The sequence below is a fragment of the Callospermophilus lateralis genome, chromosome 3, assembly GCF_048772815.1.
Source record: "Callospermophilus lateralis isolate mCalLat2 chromosome 3, mCalLat2.hap1, whole genome shotgun sequence".
In the NCBI taxonomy this organism is placed as follows: Eukaryota; Metazoa; Chordata; class Mammalia; order Rodentia; family Sciuridae; genus Callospermophilus; species Callospermophilus lateralis.
Window position 1 is genome coordinate 147,138,764 of NC_135307.1, and position 20,983 is coordinate 147,159,746.

At 37.4% G+C, this 20,983-nt stretch overlaps 1 protein-coding gene across 1 annotated transcript in view; it reads right to left on the bottom strand.

Annotated features, from left to right (window-relative positions):
* The window catches only part of Tars3 (threonyl-tRNA synthetase 3), a 72,309-nt gene that overhangs the window by 48,637 nt on the left and 2,689 nt on the right, over positions 1 to 20,983 (bottom strand). Inside the window, exons 4-7 of the mRNA XM_076851425.1 lie at positions 16,224 to 16,347; positions 13,337 to 13,458; positions 11,083 to 11,200; positions 7,885 to 7,949 (exon numbers count right to left, since the gene is read on the bottom strand). Of these exons, the coding sequence (XP_076707540.1) occupies positions 7,885 to 7,949; positions 11,083 to 11,200; positions 13,337 to 13,458; positions 16,224 to 16,347 (429 nt within the window). The remainder of the gene's footprint in view (positions 1 to 7,884; positions 7,950 to 11,082; positions 11,201 to 13,336; positions 13,459 to 16,223; positions 16,348 to 20,983) is intronic.

Sequence of the window (20,983 nt, forward strand, 5' to 3'; positions counted from 1 at the left end):
CTAAAATTATCTGTAGCAGTGGTCTTGGGTTTGTATAGAAATAACAAATTTGATTAGTATTTATTCATGTCATTTGATGTTTTATAGCTGGATAAAGTAACCTGTTGTCAATAAGTTATATATACAATTTTGAGTGACTTTCACTCTGGAATAGAAATTTAAATGTATTTTTGGAAGGTAACAAGGAAAGCCTAATCTATTTAAAAGTGATGTTGTAAAACATGAAAGCATTTTGCCACTTTTTCCATAAAAATTTAAAAGCTCTCTTAGCCTTTTTTGATTCATGTTTTAGATGTAATATTGTATCATGTTATTTGTCAAGAACCCTCCCTACCCCTTACCTGAGATAAAGCTCTGCTTCCCACCCAACTCCATGTTAGAATGGCTCCAAAATAGGCTAGACTTGAGCTCATTTAGAGTTATGTTCAAAAGATAAAATTTTGTTGTAAAGATTACTGTGATCTCAAAATAAACAGGGGATATATTATATAACTAAGTAAAAGTTTAAGATTATAAAAATCATTTTACTTGGTTCGTAGCTATTACACAAATGGAATATGTTTTTTCTCTGCTAATTTCATGTTGTTTTCCTTGTAAACTTTAGAACTATTGTGTGTTAGTGTTTTGCAGAAGTAATGCTTCTAATAAAACAACCTGTGTTAAACTGACATAATAAGCCATTACCTATAGGATCGATAGAATGCAATGGTGACTCACAGAACTAATACTGACCCCAATTAAATGAAAGGGGTAACTGTAAAATTATAGATGTTTAAGTTATAACATTTATTCCCACTTTAAGACTGGTGAAACTGGCCTGCTGGATGTTTAAAATCAAAAACTTGGAGACCAAAGTCAAGGAAGTAAAAGGACCAAGGAAATAGTAGCCAATATTTTAGTCCTTGTCCTCTAAGGTCAGCCAGGACCCAGAGAATGATGGGACCCCTCTCTGGGCCCTGAAACTCTGTTGAGTCACCCAATCTGCCAATCAGGGAGATTGAGAGGACCTAAGAGAATAGGAAGCCAACCAGTTTACATTCTGAAAAGAGGAGGATTATTAGAGATGGAAATATCCCTGATGGTCACTGTACTGTCATGTGTAACTAATTAAAACAAATAAAAAATTTAAAAAAAAAAAAGAAGAAGCCACATATGGTCAGCAAGACTCTGACCCATCCTGGCCAATGGCACCAGCGGTAGAGGAAAGTTAAAAGAGCCAAGATGCTTTGCACACATCCCCAAGAGTGATCTCTGAAGAATTTCAGCTGACTCTTAGGAGTAGATAGGATCAAGGTTGGTTTTGACCAACTAGATCTTAATTACCTGGCAGGACAATATAGCCAAAGCACATTCCTACATGAACATTTAAAAAGAAAAACAATATTTTTTTAATGTAACTTAAGATGTACCCTGTGTCAGCCCTACCAAAAGTAAGTAAGACTGGATGGTATAAAGGAAGGGTTCTTATAGGGAGTGCCTAATAAAAATGATCACAAAGGACTCTAGAGTTGCAAGTTTGTCCTGACTTAATTTGAGCCTGATCTCATAGACTTACTAAGCTTCCTAACTGTTTCTACATACTCAATCTGTTTTTCACTTATATGATTATGAATTACTGTCTTCCTGGTTTTTAGAGACTAGCTGAAATACTGATTGCTTTCAAGCTAATTGTGTACAAAAAAGTAATGCTTTGTTGTCTTGTTTATTATTGTCTTAGCATAATTCCTGCCCTATGTATGCCTTGTCCAGTCACCTGCCATCTGCCACTGTGGACCTCTGGACTAATATGATGCTGAATACCCTTAACAGTCTATGTCCCAACTGATAGAGAACAAGGACTTTGGGTTACGTTCCCCAACTTCATCCTCTCTCAGCAGGAAGCACTTTGGGACATGTCATCGCCCATTTTTCCATAGAAATGGAATACAGAAATTGATAATGGGGAAGTGTAACAATGGTCCACTTTATGCTTTGAATTAGCCCTTGCTGCTTTGCTACTATAACTTATTTTTTAAATGCACATGTTTCTTTCTCTTCCTCTCTCCCTGCTCCTCTCTAATCTTTCCTCTTCCCTAATCTCAGGGGAAACAGGATTACCTTTCTTCCCTATTTTAGGCAGATTTATCCGTCCTTGAAAACACATCCACCATATGAAAGAAGTAATCCAGGCTTTGGAGATGGCACCAGAAGATCTCAGAAATGACTATCTCCCAAATTAACAAGTGAATTATAATACCAACATGGAATGTAGCCTTTGAATCACCTCAGTTACTAATAGGGCACTATGTAAAATTGTGGATGTGTAACCGATGTGATTCTGCAATCTGTATTTGGAGTAAAAATGGAAGTTCATAACCCACTTGAATCTAATGTATGAAATATGATATGTCAAGAGCTTTGTAATGTTTTGAACAACCAATAAAAAAAAAGAAAAGCAATGTGGGAAATATAGGGCCATCAACCCACAGTCCAGTGTACTTAATGCCATACCATATTGCCATGGGAAAAAAAAAAAACCATTGAGCCACATCCCCAGCCTTTTTATTTTTTGTTTGAGACAGGGTCTCACCAAGTTGCTTAGCACCTTGTTAAACTGCTAAGCCTGGCCTCAAACTTGTGATTCTCCTGTCTTAGCCTCCCCAGTCAATGAAATTACAGGTATGTGCCACTGCACCCAGCAGTAAATATTCGATACATATAACAGACATAATTCAAACCCTTCTATAATTTATATACTTTGAATTTCAGCCCCATCCCTTCCATGAATAAAACAAAAATGACAATGTCATCATTTTGTCTTGATGGCAATGGTATTATTGTTTTTTTCCCTAAGTTTTAAATTTTTTTCCATAGTTTTATTGATGCACTATTACATAATGGTGGGATTCATTTGTACATATATATATAGCAATATAATTTAGTCGATATCATTCCCCCATATTTCCCCTTTCTTCTCTCCTCCCTCAGTATTTCTTTTTAATATCAACCACAATCCCAATTCTTAGATCAGTTCAGGCTGGAGACATCATTTTGTTCAAGAAAGCAGTCATAACTGTTTTATTTTTCGTACTGGTGATGGAAGTCAGGGGCACTTTACCAATGAGCTACATCCCCAGTCCTTTTTATTTTTATTGTGAGACAAGGTCTCACTAAGTTACTGATGTTGTCCTTGAACTTGCAATCCTCCTGCCTTGGCTTCCCAAGACTCTGGAATTACAGGTGTGCACCACCACATCTGGCTGCAAACATAGTTTTACTATATTAATAGATATGTCCTTTGGAAATCCCCTCTAGTTCCCCATCTGCAGATTTAAGTTATGAAAGGCAAAGCTGATATTCCTGCATCTTATAGTCACAAGTAAGGGCAACCTCATGGGCAAGTAACCAGTGCCCTCACACAGGGCCTCAGACTCAGAAGTTCTCTGTGCTTGGTCAAATGCTCTTCCATCTCTATACTGAAAATCTGAATGATTTTGAAACAAGTGTCACCATATTTACATCTTACACTGGGTCCTGCAATCTATATTCAGCCTATCCTGAATGCACAGAAGATCCAGTTCAAAAAAAAAAGAATCACCTCTTGAAAAGCCTCCTGGTTCCTGCTGATGGGCAGAATCACAGCCTCTGGGACAGAAGTCCCCTGTGTTTCTCCTTTGCTAGCAAAGCAATAAAACTTCTTTTTCCTTTTCTCAAAAAATGAAAAAATAAATGTGATAAGAAAATAAAAGTAAAGAAAAGAAAAAACAAAGAACAAACAAAAGAAAAAATAAACATCAAGATCGTTATTTCTTTTAGGCTCTCTGGTTTTATGATGAAATGCCTAATTATTTCTGGGTTTATTAAGTGATAACACTGATTTACAGTGCAGACTTCAGGCAAAAGTTAGGGTCAGAGATGACATCATTATTCAGACACTAGGGGCTGTAGCTAGGGATTCCCCTGAACATATAATGAACAAGGATTCAAAAATCTTAAGTAAACACATTTGTTCAAGTACAGCAACATTAACAGAATTAAAATATAAATGTCACAGGTCAGAGGGAAAATTACTTAACATCAACTAGTCTGAAGAAAATTTAGTAAAGAAAGTAATGTCTTAACTATCCCAATCAATTTTAAAGTCCATTGGTTAAAAGATTAAAAATCACAATGACAAAAAGTGACTTAGTTATAGTCTTACAAATAGAATGAAGCTGTAAAAATGAAAATATATTTTTTTAAAAAAAACAAGGCTTTGAGTACTGTCCTCTAAAGTGGAAGTTGTAAAAAATCATGTTCAGAGGAAAGGAAGGAATACCATATTAGCACAAAAGTTTTTGATACCCTGATCTTTAAATAATCACAAGAAGTGTCCATGTAGACCTAAATAGGTTCTAAAAAATGCAACTTGTCAATTATTAGAAGCCAGAATTTAAAAATTTAGCCTGCCTTTTCTGTGTATTCATTTATTCTTTCATTCTTTTTTTTATTGGTTGTTCAAAACATTACAAAGCTCATGACATATCATCTTTCATACATTTGATTCAAGTGGGTTATGAACTCCCATTTTTACCCCAAATACAAATTGCAGAATCACATCGGTTACACATTCACATTTTTATATAATGCCATATTAGTGACTGTTATATTCTGCTACCTTTCCTATCCCCTACTATCCCCCCTCCCCTCCCCTCCCATCTTCCCTCTCTACCTTCTCCGCTGTTGTTCAATTCTCTCCCTTGTTCCCCCCCCCTTGCCCTCACGACCTCTTATATGTAATTTTGTGTAACACCGAGGGTCTCCTTCCATTTCCATACAATTTCCCTTCTCTCTCCCTTTCCCTCCCACCACTTGTCTGTTTAATGTTAATCTTTTCCTCATGCTCTTCCTCCCTGCTCTGTTCTTAGTTGCTCTCCTTATATCAAAGAAGACATTTGGCATTTGTTTTTTAAGGATTGGCTAGCTTCACGTAGCATAATCTGCTCTAATGCCATCCATTTCCCTGAAAATTCCATGATTTTGTCATTTTTTAGTGCAGAGTAATACTCCATTGTGTATAAATGCCACATTTTTTTATCCATTCATCTACTGAAGGGCATCTAGGTTGGTTCCACAGTCTAGCTATTGTGAATTGTGCTATTATGATCATTGATGTGGCAGTATCCCTATAGTACACTCTTTTAAGGCCTTCCGGGAATAGTGCGAGAAGGGCGATAGCTGGGTCAAATGGTGGTTCCATTCCCAGCTTTCCCAGGAATCTCTATACTGCTTTCCAAATTGGCCACACCAATTTGCAGTCCCACCAGCAATGTACAAGTGTACCCTTTTCCCCACATCCTCGCCAGCACTTGTTGTTGTTTTGACTTCATAATGGCTGCCAATCTTACTGGAGTGAGATGGTATCTTAGGGTGGTTTTGATTTGCATTTCTCTGACTGCTAGAGATGGTGAGCATTTTTTCATGTACTTGTTGATTGATTGTATGTCCTTCTCTGAGAAGTGTCTGTTCAGGTCCTTGGCCCATTTGTTGATTGGGTTGTTATCTTAGTTTTTGAGTTCTTTGTATACTCTGGATATTAGGGCTCTATCTGAAGTGTGAGGGGTAAAAATTTGTTCCCAGGATGTAGGCTCCCTATTTACCTCTCTTATTGTTTCTCTTGCTGAGAAAAAAACTTTTTAGTTTAAGTAAGTCCCATTTGTTGATTCTTGTTATTAACTCTTGTGCTATGGGTGTCCTATTAAGGAATTTGGAGCCCGACCCCACAATATGTAGATTGGAGCCAACTTTTTCTTCTATCAGGTGCAGTCTCTGATTTGATGTCAAGCTCTTTGATCCATTTTGAGTTAACTTTTGTGCATGGCGAGAGAAAGGGGTTCAGCTTCATTTTGTTGCATATGGATTTCCAGTTTTCCCAGCACCATTTGTTGAAGATGCTATCCTTCCTCCATTGCATGCTTTTAGCTCCTTTATCAAATATAAGAAAGTTGTAATTTTGTGGATTGGTCTCTGTGTCCTCTATTCTGTACCATTGGTCCACCTGCCTGTTTTGGTACCAGTACCATGCTTTTTTTGTTACTATTGCTCTGTAGTACAGTTTGAAATCTGGTATCGCTATACCTCCAGATTCACACTTCCTGATTAGAATAGCTTTTGCTATTCTGGGTCTTTTGTTTTTCCATATGAATTTCATGATTGCTTTATCTATTTCTATAAGAAATGCCTTTGGGATTTTGATTGGCATTTCATTAAACCTGAGGAGAACTTTGGGTAATATCGCTTCATGCTTCATTTATTCTTAAAGTTAAGAATGATTAATAATAATAACACTAATAAATATTAGTGTTAATATTTATTTGAATGATAGATAATAAATAATAAAATCTTATAGGTAATTGAAGAGTGGCAAAAATAAGGTAAACACATTTGTTGATTGGGTTATTTGGTTTTTTTTGGTGCTTAGCTTTTTGAGTTCTTTATATACCCTACAGATTAGTGCTCTATCTGATTGTGAGGGGTAAAATTTGCTCCCAGGATATAGGCTTTCTGTTCACCTCACAGATTATTTCTTTTGCTGAGAAGAAACTTTTTAGTTTGATTCCATCCCATTTATTGATTCTTGGTTTTAATTCTTGCGCTATAGGAGTCTTATTAAGGAATCTGGGGCCTAATCCCACATGATATAGATTAGGGCCTACTTTTTCTTCTATTAAATGCATAGTCTCTGGTTTAATTCCTAGGTGCTTGATCCACTTTGAGTTGAGTTTTGTGCAGGGTGAGAGATAGGGGTTTAATTTCATTTTGTTGCATATGGATTTCCAGTTTTCCCAGCACCATTTGTTGAAGAGGTTATCTTTTCTCCAATGCATGTTTTTGGCACCTTTGTCTAATATAAGATAATTGTAATTTTGTAGGTTAGTCTCTGTGTCCTCTATTCTGTACCATTGGTCTACCAGTCTGTTTTGGTGCCAGTACCATGCTGTTTTTGTTACTATTGCTCTGTAGTATAGTTTAAGGTCTGATATAGTGATGACACCTGCTTTACTCTTCCTGCTAAGGACTGCTTTTATTGTATCCCATACTACATCAATTGCAAGGAGTGTATGTTATAATTTAAGAGATGCTCTATGCATGGCTTTGCACAAAAGGAATATGATTTACTTTATCCTACAACTGATTTAGAGAATGATAAGCACTTGACTGTGGAAATAATGCTCTGGTGGAAGAGATTTGTGATTGTAATTACATAGGAACTAGGTCTTCTAAGATGGGACCATGATGATTCCAGCAACACCCAAATGGCAGGAACAAAAATGGGAAAGAGCAACTACCCATGGGGCAGCTTTGAAAGACAGATAAATTATAGAGGGCTCAAGAGACTCCTGTTAAACTATGAGAACTGAGGGATCCTGGGACTGAGTCCACTAAGATCTTAGACCTGACTTGGCAGCTTCCCAAAGTTCCCTTTTCGTCCCATTGTGAATACCCTGCTCACAAAGGAAGGCTAATACACCTGGACTCTGGACAATAGGGGGCACAATGTGAGAAGATGGTCTGGATGGCTCCCAGTACCATGTTACTAAGAATGCAGAAGGAGGAAACAGCTCTTTTCCCAATAGCTCCTAAAAATGTAAGGGACCAAGCTGACATAGTCCTATCCTTAAAGAGAAAGGTCCTGTTACAGCTGACATTCAAAAATGAAAACTGGTCTCAGTTTCTATCCTGATAAATACAAAGGAGAAAATAAGAATATACCCTTGGTAATAAAATTTGCGGGTTCCTTACTATAGTAGTACATCAGCTGTGCAAGTTTACAAATAGACCACTTCCCAGAAAACAAACTCTGCTTCTACTGCTAACACCTTCAAGTTTACTACTGAGCAGTGTTTGAAATTTATGCACACAAACCTGTAAACTGTGGTAGTTGGAGTGTCGACCTTCTCCTTCAGAATTCGGCATTTAAATTTATTGTACTACAAAGAAAAACATATTTACACGTTGTTACACAAAAAATGTTAAATGAGAGGAAAAAAAAGCATCAATTCAAGTAACACTGAAAAAGCATCTACTACTTTTGAGGTGCTGAGACACTAAGGACAAAGGGAGCTCATGGCAGATAGATATACTTCCAGGGTGGAAGCCTGTGCCCACATGGTTAATGGACACTTAACATATGACTAGTGTGAAATGAGATGTGCTGTAAGTGAAAAACACACAGGACCTCAGGGGTATAGTAGGGGTGGGGAGAATGTAAAATAGTTCATTAATTATTTTTTATATGGACTATATGTTGAAATGATTTTTTTCCTTTATAAGTATTAGAAATTGAACTCAAGGGTGTTCTACCACTGAGCTATATCCCCAGCCCTTTTCTTTAATTTTTAAAATTTTGAAACAAGATCTCACTAAGACAAGGTTGGATTTGAACTTGTGATTTTCCTGCCTTAATCTCCCAAATTGCTGAGATTACAAGCATGTACCACCATACCCAACTGAAACAATATTTTTAATATACTGTTAAATAAAATTTTATTGGAAGTTAATTTCACTTTTGTTTTACTTATAAAATATAGCTGCCACAAAATTTGAGATTCCACTTTACACATGTGGCTCAGATTTGAAGATTCCATTATATTTCTACTAGCCAACACTGTTCTTAAAGATCCAGTTTTAACTACATAGAATAAATAAATTGAGGATGCAGCTATATTATGACTTGTATAAAAACAAAAGCAAAATTTATGGTAAGCAATGATGTCATTACATTAAAAAATGTAATTTTTTCCTCTTCCTTTTTTTCTGCTTTTATCGCCATTATCACAGCACTAGGTACTTATACTAAATAACTTCTTACAGGAGTCATTGTCAGGAGAACAACCAACTGACCAGATTTATAAGATTTAACTGTTTAATACCTGCATGTTCAAACCAAATAATTTTCCTTCACAAACATTGATATATTTAGATCCTGAGTAGCTCCAAGAAAAAGGCAACCCACAGAATAGACGAAAATATCTGCACATCCTGTATCTGTTAAGGGACTGATATCCATAATACATAAGGAACTAAAAACAAGACTGAGGTGTGCTATAGTCTCAGCTGCTCAGGAGGCTGAGGCAAGAAGATCACTTGAGCCTAGAAGTTCGAGGCCAGTCTGAGCAGCATAACAAATCTGTCTTAAAACCACCACCACAACCAACAACAACAACAACAAACCAACAAGCTCATTCAAAAATGGGCAAAGAGGGCTGAGGCTATAGCTCAGTGGCAGAGTGTTTGCCTACCATGTTTGATGCACTGGGTTCGATCCTTAGCACCACATAAAAATAAACAAATAAAGGCATTCTGTTCATCTACAATTATAAAAAAAAATAAAAAATAAAAAAAACAATGGGCAAAGAACTTGTTCTCCAAAGAAGATACTCATTAAAAGATGTTCAACATTACTGTCATTAGAGAAATGCAAATCAAAATCACAAAGAAATACCACTTCACAGCTATTAGAAAGGCTGTTATAAACAGCAACAATATCACACACACACAACAGAAAATAACAATTGTTGGCAAGAATATGGAAAAGCGGGAACCCTTGTACATTGTAAATGGCTCAGTACTTCTATGGAAAATGGTATGACAGGTTCTCAAAATACTTAAGAACTTCCATATGATCCAGCAATTCCATTTGTGGGTATATGCCCCAAAGTGGTGAAATCAGTGTCTCCCACTGAAATTTGCACACCCATGTTCATAGCAGCTTTATTCACAAAAACAGTCAAAAAGTAGACGCAACCTAAGAATCCACAAATTTACTATACATATACAAAAGGATCTTATTCAACCTCAAAAAAAGAAAAATATTCTGACATCTGCTACATCACAGACAACCTTGAGGATGTTATGTTGAGTGAAACAAGCCAGTCACCAAAGGACAGATACATGTTTCCCCAGAGGCTCCTAGAGAAAGATAGGCTCCTAGAGAAAGATAAACTCAGGGACAGAAAGTAGAATGGTGCCTGCAGGGACCCAGGGAGAAAAGTTAGCGAGTTCAACGGGTAGAGAGTCTTAGAAAATGAAAAGAGCTCTGTGGATGGATGGTGGTGATGTTTACACAATGTAAATGTGCCTGAAGAACTATATACTGAAAAATGGTTAAAATGGTAAATTTTACATTTTATATATTTTGCCACACAAAAAAAAAAATTAAATGCAAATTTAAAAAAGCAAATCCATTTCTAATGCAAGCCTATAATAATACTATACTTTCAAAACATATACTTTCTCTGATATATATGATTTAAAAATAAAATTAAGGATTATATTTAAGTAAATTGGTCAAAAAAATACTAAAAGACTATTCAGAAGTTTTACACAGGCTACAACCTTTTTTTTTTTCCTTTTTCTAGTGCTAGGAATAGAACCTAGGGCCTATGCTAGGCAACCACTTGGTACCACCCCCAGACCTAGGATTAAAAAGAAAGTTAACAAAAAACTGCCCCCAAAAAGAAAAAAAAAAACAATTTTGTATGAGATTACAAACACGGTTGAATTTAGTAGTCAACTTTTCTTTAATACTCTTTTTTTAATATTTATTTTTTAGTTGTAGTTGGACGCAATACCTTTATTTCACTTATTTATTTTTATGTGGTGCTGAGGATCGAACCCAGGGTCTCACACATGCGAGGCGAGCGCTCTACCGCTGATCCAGAACCCCAGTCCTAGTTTAATACTCTTAATTGGCTTTATATTCAATTCCTGAAGCAGATAACAATTTATTTTCAATTCTAGAAGCAGATGACACTTCATTCCATAAGATAGAATAAGCATTCCCGGTAATCAGGCATTAATGATACTCAGAATTAATCAGTTTTATAAACACACATATGAAGAGCCCTTTACCTACCTATGTCTGCCTGAAATTTTGTAGGAAAGATGAGGAGGAAAGAGGCAGAGCAAATGATCAGAACAACCTCATAACAGGTTCCCAGACTGCGGAAAAATCTGGTGAGTTCAGCCAGGTATTTGGGGTGGGAGAGAAAACGCTAGCCTATGTTAATTTCTGTTAATATTCCTAGTAAAAGATTTTTATTCTGAGTTTCCCCAAGTTACCTTAAACATGTCCAGAAGCGTTTCCTTGTTGACTTCCATTCTTTCAAAAGGCTGCTTTTCTTTTATGATGGTTTTACATATGTCCTCCAGGGCTGACAACTCAGTGCTGGACACTGCTCTAAAAAGGAGAGTCCCCAAGAATCAGTACAGATCTTTCAGACCCTGAGTAATTCCCCCTCTCTGCTGCCCTGGAGCTTTTATCAATATCTGATACACATTCTGAATTCAGTTGGTGATCTGTTGTACCAGGACATCGAGTCAGACATTCATCCACAGAGCAGATACGCCTTTATTTCTAAGAAGGAAGTTGAGGCATCAATTGATGCTGCAATCTACCTTTAGCTTTCCTTTGACCTGACATGAGAACAGTCTGTTAGAAGACTCCCCAGCCAGATCATGAGCTCCTTTGAGTCCTGCTCCTGTGTCGTCTTCCTCAGACTCCATGCTTTTATATTTTTGTTCTAAAGAGTTGTATTAAGGGCTCACCACATTCCTGCCCTCAGTGGCAGTGGGATCTAACCTGGGAGGAAGACATGTGTGAAGTACAGTCCCAAGTACCATCACCATGCAAGGACTGACCTCCTTCCACTGGCTCCTAGTGGGAATTTACTCCCCTCCTGCCCTACTAGCGTCCTTGCCATTCCTCGAACAAGTCACATGTATGCCCACAGAGGCCTGGAATGTTTTCCCCCAGATGTCCACAAATGCCTGCCCTCCCCCTGCCCTGCCAAGTTTCCTTAGGCTTGTTTCCTCTCTCCATTCTGGCCTCTGCTTCAGTGACACTCTACCCTGACCTGACTTCCTGCCTACATGGCACACATCTCCTTATACCTGTTTTTTCTTCATATACTCATCACCACTTGATGGTAATTGGCTGTGTATGTCTGTATTCCCCCAGCCTGACTGTCAGCTCTACAAGGACAGACAGACTGGTTCACTTCTGAATCACCAGCACCAAGCACAAGCATACAGCAGGCAGTCAGAAAAACCATGTTGAACAAATGAGCTTGTAGTGCTGGTGACAAGAGACGACATTGGAGTGATATAATGGAGTGAGAAGAGTATCTTCTGTGTATGAATGAGATGACTGAGGTGCTAGGAGGTGAAAGAGCCAGAGGCATGGAAGTTCTGCACCCCTTGCTACATACTGTCCCTGTGCATCTTTTAATTGGCTGTTCACCTACATTCTGTATAATAACCTTTACAATAAACCAGTAGACTTAAGTACCATCCTCAGTTATGTGAGCCATTCTAGCAAACTGGTGAACCCAAGGAGTGGGACATGGAAACTCAATTTATAGCCAGTGAGTCAAAATTATGGGCAGAGTGGACTTGGAATTGGTGTCTCAAGTGGGGGCAGCCTTGTGGGACTCAGCCTTAACCTGGGTTTTGCCTAACTCTGGGTAGGGTCAGGACTCCACTGAATTGCTGAACACTCAGCTGGTGTCCTGAAGTTGGCAAATCAGTTGTTGGTGTGGAGACAACCCACACATTTGGGATGAGAGGTATTGTAGATAAACACAGTTCACACTTATGAGTAAAAATTGTTCAGACAAGACAAAGTTTATAAACAGAAGCTACAGATTGCTATGTGCTCAGTTACGGAGGTCAGTAAGCAGTGTGGGGGTGACAGAAAAAGTCAAAACGTACTGTACTCACCCAAAGTAGAGAAAGAAACAAGAGGAGAGGACAGAAAAACTATTTAGGAGATAAAACTGGCACAACTAGATTGAGCCGCTCAATAGTAGGGTGGTGGTAAGGAGTAGGGGGAAACTGAAAGGATCCAAGGTTTCAGTTTTGTCAGCTGTTGGTACCCTTAAGAACTCTGAGGAATACAGAGCAGGAGGTGGACAAGGGCAGGGCCAGTTGCTAATGATTTCAAGCACAGACCTATGGAATGTGAGGTCTGTGTGAGCCATTCCTATCTGTCATTCAAATATGAGAGATGACTGGCTGAAGCTGAAGGTGACAGCACCCTTACCATGGAGCAGAACTGATTAACTGCTTTCTAGGAATTAAGTTTGTGATTTTTGTCTTAATTAGTAGCATACTCTAGCAAGCCCCAGATTAGATGTCCTTATCACGTCCTTCTGGGGAAAAGAGAGAAAACATGAAAAGTTACCCTTGAATCTAACCTCATTAAAAAATAATTTTCATAAGTGGTTAACCAATTTATCACCACACAGTGCAAAATATATGACTAAGCTAATAAAACAACAAAATATAAACACATGCGAGTATTGTGCAGTGTTACCTGTCTCCAATGAACATGTCATAATAAAATCCATTTTCGATGGGTGGGCCGTAGCACAAGTGGCCTCCATAGTAAATTTCCATGGCCTCCCCAAGAATATGAGCACTGGAGTGCCAGTATACCTGTGTACAGAGAAGCTATTAGCTATCTGAATTATATCATGGGACATAAGTGGTAGAGCAGCATGAGTAAGCAAGTGGATAAATTTGAAGGGGATAAATGCCAAGACATGTAAAAAGAAAATCCTCAATGTCCATTTACAAGGACTATTTTCTGCACCCTCCTTGGCATTCCACAAGAGCCATGTGCTCAGGTGTTGTGTAAAGCTACTCTGCTGAGCACTGCAGCTAAGATGCAACGACTACATCATTTCCTTCTGTGCACAGAACTATGGGGAAGGAGACCTTGCACTAGGATCATCCAGCACAGTGGCCTCATGAATATCCAAGAGGCCCAGAGAGAGAAGAAAGTTGTTGAGTGCCAGGTACCAGTTCCCTTCCTTTTTCTTCAAGGCAGCCTCTCTAGAGCTGGATGCAGACAACTCAAGTGGCTGTTTGGGACATCACTAAAGTTAACAAGTTTCTGTATCTCCACAGTAATCTTTACATGCTAAATAGCCTGTGTCTGTGGAAATCTAAAAGATAGCTCAGGAAGAAAAAGGTCTTGCCAGAAATACCTGCTGATTCCCCGAGACCTGTGAGCAGTGTAAATGTGGGTTAATTCACCAAAAGGGGGTTATCAGTCCTAAAAGTTCAGCAAGTTGATTTAGTTTCAAATTCCCAAGGAATTTGTTTATGAGTTAACTAAAATTAACTAAATTAGCTTAGTTTATGGATCAAGAATAGTTTATCAATAAATAGTTTATTGGTAAACTAAAACCAAGTCACCAAATAAATATAGGTGACGGGGCTAGGGATGTAGCTCAGCGGTAGAGCACTCGCCTACTATGTGTGAGGCCCTGGGTTCAATCCTCAGCACCACATATAAGTAAATAAAATAAAGGTATTGTGTCCACCTACAAATTAAATTAAATAAATAAATAAAAATATAAGTGCCAAAGGTGCAAGATAATTGAGTCTTCTATCTGTACCTTCTTCCCTTTATTAAACAGAAAAGTAAATTACAATTAGAAAGCTGTTTGATAAAATAAATCAAAGCAGACAGAGTTAGCTGACTCAGTAACTATGTACAATCCTGACCTCAGCAAAAGATTGGTACATGTTCTGCGAACAGACCCAGAGACTAGCCTTTGGGGCTAAGCAACCCTCTTGTGGTTGCTACTGGACAGCAGGCTGAGTGTCAAGTCCAAATCTCCTCTTTGGGGCACTGTCCACACTGAGATATTTGTTGATATTTGTTGTGTTCAGTGTTGGGAAGATGATTGTGAAAGAAAGAGATTTAGCCATTGCCCTCATACAGATACAGCCTACTAGGAGAGAAATAGGCAATAAACATTTTAAAACATAGTTTTATAGCTGTATGGGAATGGATTTCAAGGGAAGAAACATCAAGTAGGCAGTTTCTTGGATGGTGGAATAACAGGATGAGTACAGACTTCCAGGTGGTGGCAATGGAGATGGAGAGAATGAACAGATTCCAGTATAATCTACTGGGCTTTCCCATAAGCTGAAGACTAAAGGTGAGCAAGGAAAATAATTACACATAACTTCCAAGGTTCTGGATTTAGAATACTGAGTATGTAGTAGAGTAGTACACTGAGATGGGCAAACAAGGAAAAAAAATTAGAATCAAGAATTTCACAATGAATGCACTGAACAAAAGATTCCTGTACAGTGTCTAAATGGAGACACCACACAGGCAGTGTCTAGCTATAGAGAGATGACAGTTGACAGTTTATAAACTTGTACTTTCTGAATCACTTTTAAAAAATGGTTTCCTTAATATTGTACTATTTAACTATTCACTGGTTATAGTTTGCATATTTTAAGCAGAAACATATTTATAATACATTTATCATAGTTCAGATTAAGAAATTTAGTGTAGGCATAACAATTAATATAACCTAAGTTAGCCATAGGTTGGGTTTTAAATGGAGATAATGAACTACTTGAAAAGAGATTGCAAAAGTTAAGGTACATCAGAGACCCTACATAAAAATTTGGTATTTATTTTATAGAAAATTATAGTAACAAATAGAGGATATCTGAGGATATATATATATATATACCTTTGTTTTATTTATTTATTTTTATGTGGTGCTGAGGATCAAACCCAGTGCCATGCACGTGCTCAGCAAGTACTCTACCACTGAGCTATAATCCCAGCCCCTGAGTTTTGATAATTTTTTCCAAACTCCTCACATATATTAAATTATAATATAGATTAATTTTTAATTGGAACTTTTTTCCCATTTGGTGATGCTGGGGATTGAACCCACGGCCTTATGCATACAAGGAATCACCCTACCAACTGAGCTATATCCCCAGCCCAATATATGAATTTTTAAATCTAATAGAATTCACTTCATTTTCAGCCAATCACAATGGCATGATCTTTTTGCTTTTGCATATATTCTGATGCTGGTGACTCAACTGAAGGCCTCATATATCCTAGACAACTACTCTACCACTGAATTACATTCCCAGGCCTAAAATTCATTTCAAATACACATTATTTAACAGCTAAATACTCTAACTTAGGAAAACAACTATTTTAAGAAATGGTAAATATGGGCTCCTTAAAAAAGTGATATCTATTTGTATATATACAAATATTTATTAAATATCTATTAAACACCATATTGTAATTTTAAATCTTAAAAGACCAAAATATTCATCATTCTTTACTTGAATACCTGGTCTCTTCCCCAATGCAGTTTACAACATAAATGCCCAAAGATTGTTTAGATGGTTGTTAAAATACTTACAGCTTGAGCTTCCTCATTATCAAACATCAGCAGCTCTAGAGTGGAATCTCCTTCCAATGGGCGGTCCAGGTCCCATAATTCACCATTTACCTTGGCAACTACTGTGTTTTCAGCCAGTTCTTGACTAGTAAGAGAAAAGCACTTGGGAATTAACCTTATTACATGCTATAATGAGTTATTAGAAGAAAAGATTAAAATAATTTCATTTTTTTGGAAAGTGGATAAAAATTGCAAATCTAAACTAGCAGGACAGCTACCTCTTTATAACAATTATTTTATGTATAAAAGTCATATATGTTCACTATTTTTAAAACTTAGGAAACAAAAAATAAAATTAAAGCCCCACGCACATATCGCTACCCACGAATAACTCTTTATAACATTTGGTACATGACTGGCTAGTTTTTCTCCTGTATCTGCCCCTTCTCCACTTCTTAAAAACAGTTGCCACCATAGTTTTATACCCCACTTTTTCACTGCCACACATTAGACTTCCAAAGCAGCCTAGAAGTATTATATTTATTAACAAAACCTCCAAATCTGAACATTGAGGCCACATGCAGTTTTGCTCTTAGAGAGCACACCACATGGACATCCATACACATGCATCTTTGAATCTTTTGTGAATAAGTTCACAGAAGAGGATGCTGGGTCAACGGGCATAACAGATTTCTGATAAACGTCATCTGAGTGTATTTCCTTGCACCCTGTAAAAAAATTTAAATCTGTCAATGTGATGTTGAAAGTTTTGATTTCTTTGATGATTAATTTTAATTGTGATGAATTGTCCATTTTCTCTGCCTTTTTTCTACTAAGGTATTGATCTTTTTCTTTTCAGTAACACTTATTGTTTGGAATATTGACAGAAAGTTAAGAGAAGAAACCTGGGAAGCACAGAACAGCACAAAAGAAAATATATATATATATATAATCCCACCACCCAGAAATTCCAGTTAATATTTTATTCGATTTTATCCTTCCATGCTTTTCCATATATACACCAATATAAAATAGTTAAAATTATCATTATGTATGTTATTTTGTAACCTACTTCTTAAGATTAAAAATAAATCACAGCATTGTCCATAACAGTAGACAGACTTCTAAAATATGCTATTTAACAGTTGCAGAAAATCTAAGATTAGGTAACTTTTTGGTTAATTTTTTGTGGGTTTTGGTTTTTTGTTACTATTGTTTTGTCAGTTTTAATGAAAATTCCTGAACACATATCTTAGTACCCAAGCATTTTCTCAGGAAAAGTTCTCCAAGTAAAATTACTATGTCAAGGGAAACACATTTTTAATGATTTATTTTGGAATATATTGCCAAATTTTCCTACCATCAGAGTTGGTACCTTGCCTCTACTCTCATAATGTTAGGTACTATGAAATTATATCCTCTCTACAATGTCATGTTTTAATTGGCATTTCTGTGATTACCTTGGGCAGCAGTACTGCATTTGTGGCTAGGAGCCCACACTCTGGCATGAGGCCAACCTGGACTTAAACTCTGGACAATTTACTCAGCTTCTCTAAGTCTCAGTGTTCTCATCTATAAAATAGGAATTATGGTGCCTTCCTCATATATTTATACTGAGAATTAAAAGATTACTTATGTTAACATAATAAATGTTAGATATTGTTACTAATGAAATAGAATTTTATTTTCATATTGCTAGTTGTGATAGACTAAAAAAATTTCCTCAAATCCATTGGTCCCCTTATTGTACACTTTTTCCAGCTTTCCTTGCAGCTAAATGTAGCCATGAGATCATGACTAGGGCCAACGAATACAAGCAGAACTGACATGTACCACTTCTGCATCTCAGCCTTAAGACAGAAGAGGGCACTTCTCCACCCTTTCTGCTTCCTGTGGACTGGAACACACATGTTGCTGTTACTTCTGGACCATGGAAATCAGATGGAAGTAAGTTAGATCTCAAATGACTTTGTGGAGAAGTGCTGACCTGCCAACATGGACCACTCACCTCCAGACTGCCTTATGAGAAAGAGACTTTGATTATATTTAAGCCACTGAGTTCTTTCTGATGTCTTGTAGCAGTTTAGCCTATGTTTTAGCTAATACAGAAATAAGGGCTTGCAAGTAATTAAAAAAAAAAAAAACATGTGGCACTGGCTTGGCAGAGGGGCAAGAGGTTACAAGGAAATGGATATAAGGATATTGGAAAACCAACAACCTTTATATGGCATTACAAAATATTTGATAAGAACTTGCAGGCAAACCATGTGTTACAACAGTATGTGAGGAAATAGGTATAAAAGGGTACTGGATAATTCCTGCTGCTTTTACCAAGATAGTACTAGAATGAGAAACTCGCATGTCAGATGGAATGGACAGGGATTCACCAAGGAAGGTTCTCTTATCTGACCTAAAATTCAAATTGATTAAGAGTCCAGAAAATGTGGGGATGTACAATATTGAAAGATAATCTTCTGTCCCAAACAGCAGGGAGAAGGGGAACTGATAGCCCTTCTCAAAGGCCACACATAGACAGACAATAGGGACCAGTGGAAGTGTATTAGAGAGTAAGGGTGCTGCCCTCCCACAAGCCTGTTGTTTCCATGAGCTCAGTCCATTCAACTAAGGGAAAAAGGAATGAGCCAAGTACAAAAGCCAAGAAACTGAAGGTAAGGAATCTCTTGTCTAAAAGGAGTCTTTAAATGAGATGACCTTCATGTCAACTGATTAGCAGCAAACAGACCCGAAGATTACTACAGTTAAACTGTTTGAGGGGATTCTATCCAACTACAAGCCCCATTTACAAACGCTAGTGACTGGTCTTAAAAGGGACTCTCAGGCCCCAAAAGTGCACCTGTAGGAACTAGGCTGTGCAAACTAGACAGCCCCCAAGAGGACAAACTTCCCCACAATTCAGATGTGGGAAACAAGGGCAAAGAGACAACTGTGAACTTCCCAAAGAACAAAATCAGGGCCTACAGGTTTGTGGATGAGGAAGCTTCTTCCACAGCACAAAAGGTGACCAGATGGGCTGAGTCTAGCACTAACTGTGTGCATAACAATTGTGAGCAGAATCAGAAGAATTCTGTAAAGCAATGCCTCCTGTATTTCTTCTTTTTGTCCAAACAGACACTTTAATTGTGGTTTTCTTGTTTATTGTATACATATGGTATAAGAAGATTTATCTGTTATTATTTGTTGTTAGGATGCAGTAGCCAGCCTGACAGGGTGGGTATTCTGCACATCACATAGAAATTGTGAGCTTTGAGCTACAGGGCCTGGAGTTGTCGTCTCACCTAGGAAAGGGGTGAGTGCCAGATGTTGAAAGAAGACCACACACAGATATCTGGATGTTGGAGGGATTGATTGGGAAAGACTGCCTGTTGTCCTATAAACCATTTTTTTTTCTTCCAAGGTAAAAGAATTTCAGTGGGACATGTGCTAGCAAGCACTAATTTTCATTCTATCTTATAGCTAGTGTGGTCATATGACTAAATGTGAGCTAATAGGATGTAAGTGGAAACTGAAGTATGCTACTATGGGAACTTGACTCCAAAGCATCACTGTTCTTCACTCTCCCCTTTCTTGTTTGTACACAGGCCCACAGATAGGACCCAGCATGTCACCAAGACAGAAGGAACCTGGGTGCATAAATGATTTCATGGGCCAGAGATGTACACCAGATCTGCCTGGTCATTTGCAGACTGTTACATGAGAAAGTCCAACACTTTACTTAAGCCACTGTGTTTAGGGGTCTCTGCTGCAACAGTTTAGCCTAATTCAGTGGTTCTTAAACTTTAGCTTGCATCAGAAGCTACTGGGGAGCTCATAAAAACAAGACAGCTGACTGAATCAAGAGGTTGAAAGGGGGTTGGAAAAATTTGCTGTTCTAACAAGTTCCCTGATAATGACAATTCTGCTGGTCTGGGCACCACACTTGAGAATTGCTGAAACACATTAGCGGGAAACCTGACTCCCCATGAGAAAATATATTATTTTTGCCTCAAAATTCATTTTTCTCTGGTACATCATCTTTCCTGGAAAACATGGAATTGGGTTAGAAGGGCCTTTATGTACATGATAAAGACTGAAACAGAAATACCTTAGCCATAGATAGCTTTCAAAAGAAATCGGAGGATTTCAACTGCTGAAACTGTTTGTTTTGGTACTAGGGATTGAACACAGGGCGCTAAACCACTGAACCCCATCCCAGCCTTTTTTTAATATATTTTATTTTAAGACAGGGTCTCGCTAAGTTGCTTAGGGCCATGCTAAGTTGCTGAGGTTGGCTTTGAATTCACAGTACTCCAGCCTCAGCCTCCTGAACCACTGGGATTATAGGCATGCACCACTGCACCTGATATGATTTGTTTTTTAAATAATAAAATTGTATTAACATGGAAATTTTGGGTTATAGTTTCCATTTAATTGTATTTAATCTAGAAATTAACATCAACCAAAACAGTATAACTTCAGTAATATATCTAATTTCTAGAAAGACCAAGAACTATTTCAGGACTAATAACAGCTCTAACATGTACATCTCCAATCTAAAATTAAAGGACCTGTAAAAAATTCAGAGAAATCATTTGAGCAATGAATAAAGTCAGTGTGTGGCCTGTCAAGGAGTACAATTTTTTTTTCTCTACTATATATTTTTATAACTTTAAAATTTGGGTCTTTTATAAAAGAACAGATTGTGTTCTGATATTCATAAACCTTTTTAGAAACCAAAAGGAAAAAATTCATTACATTTAATTTATTCAACTGAATGAGGAAAA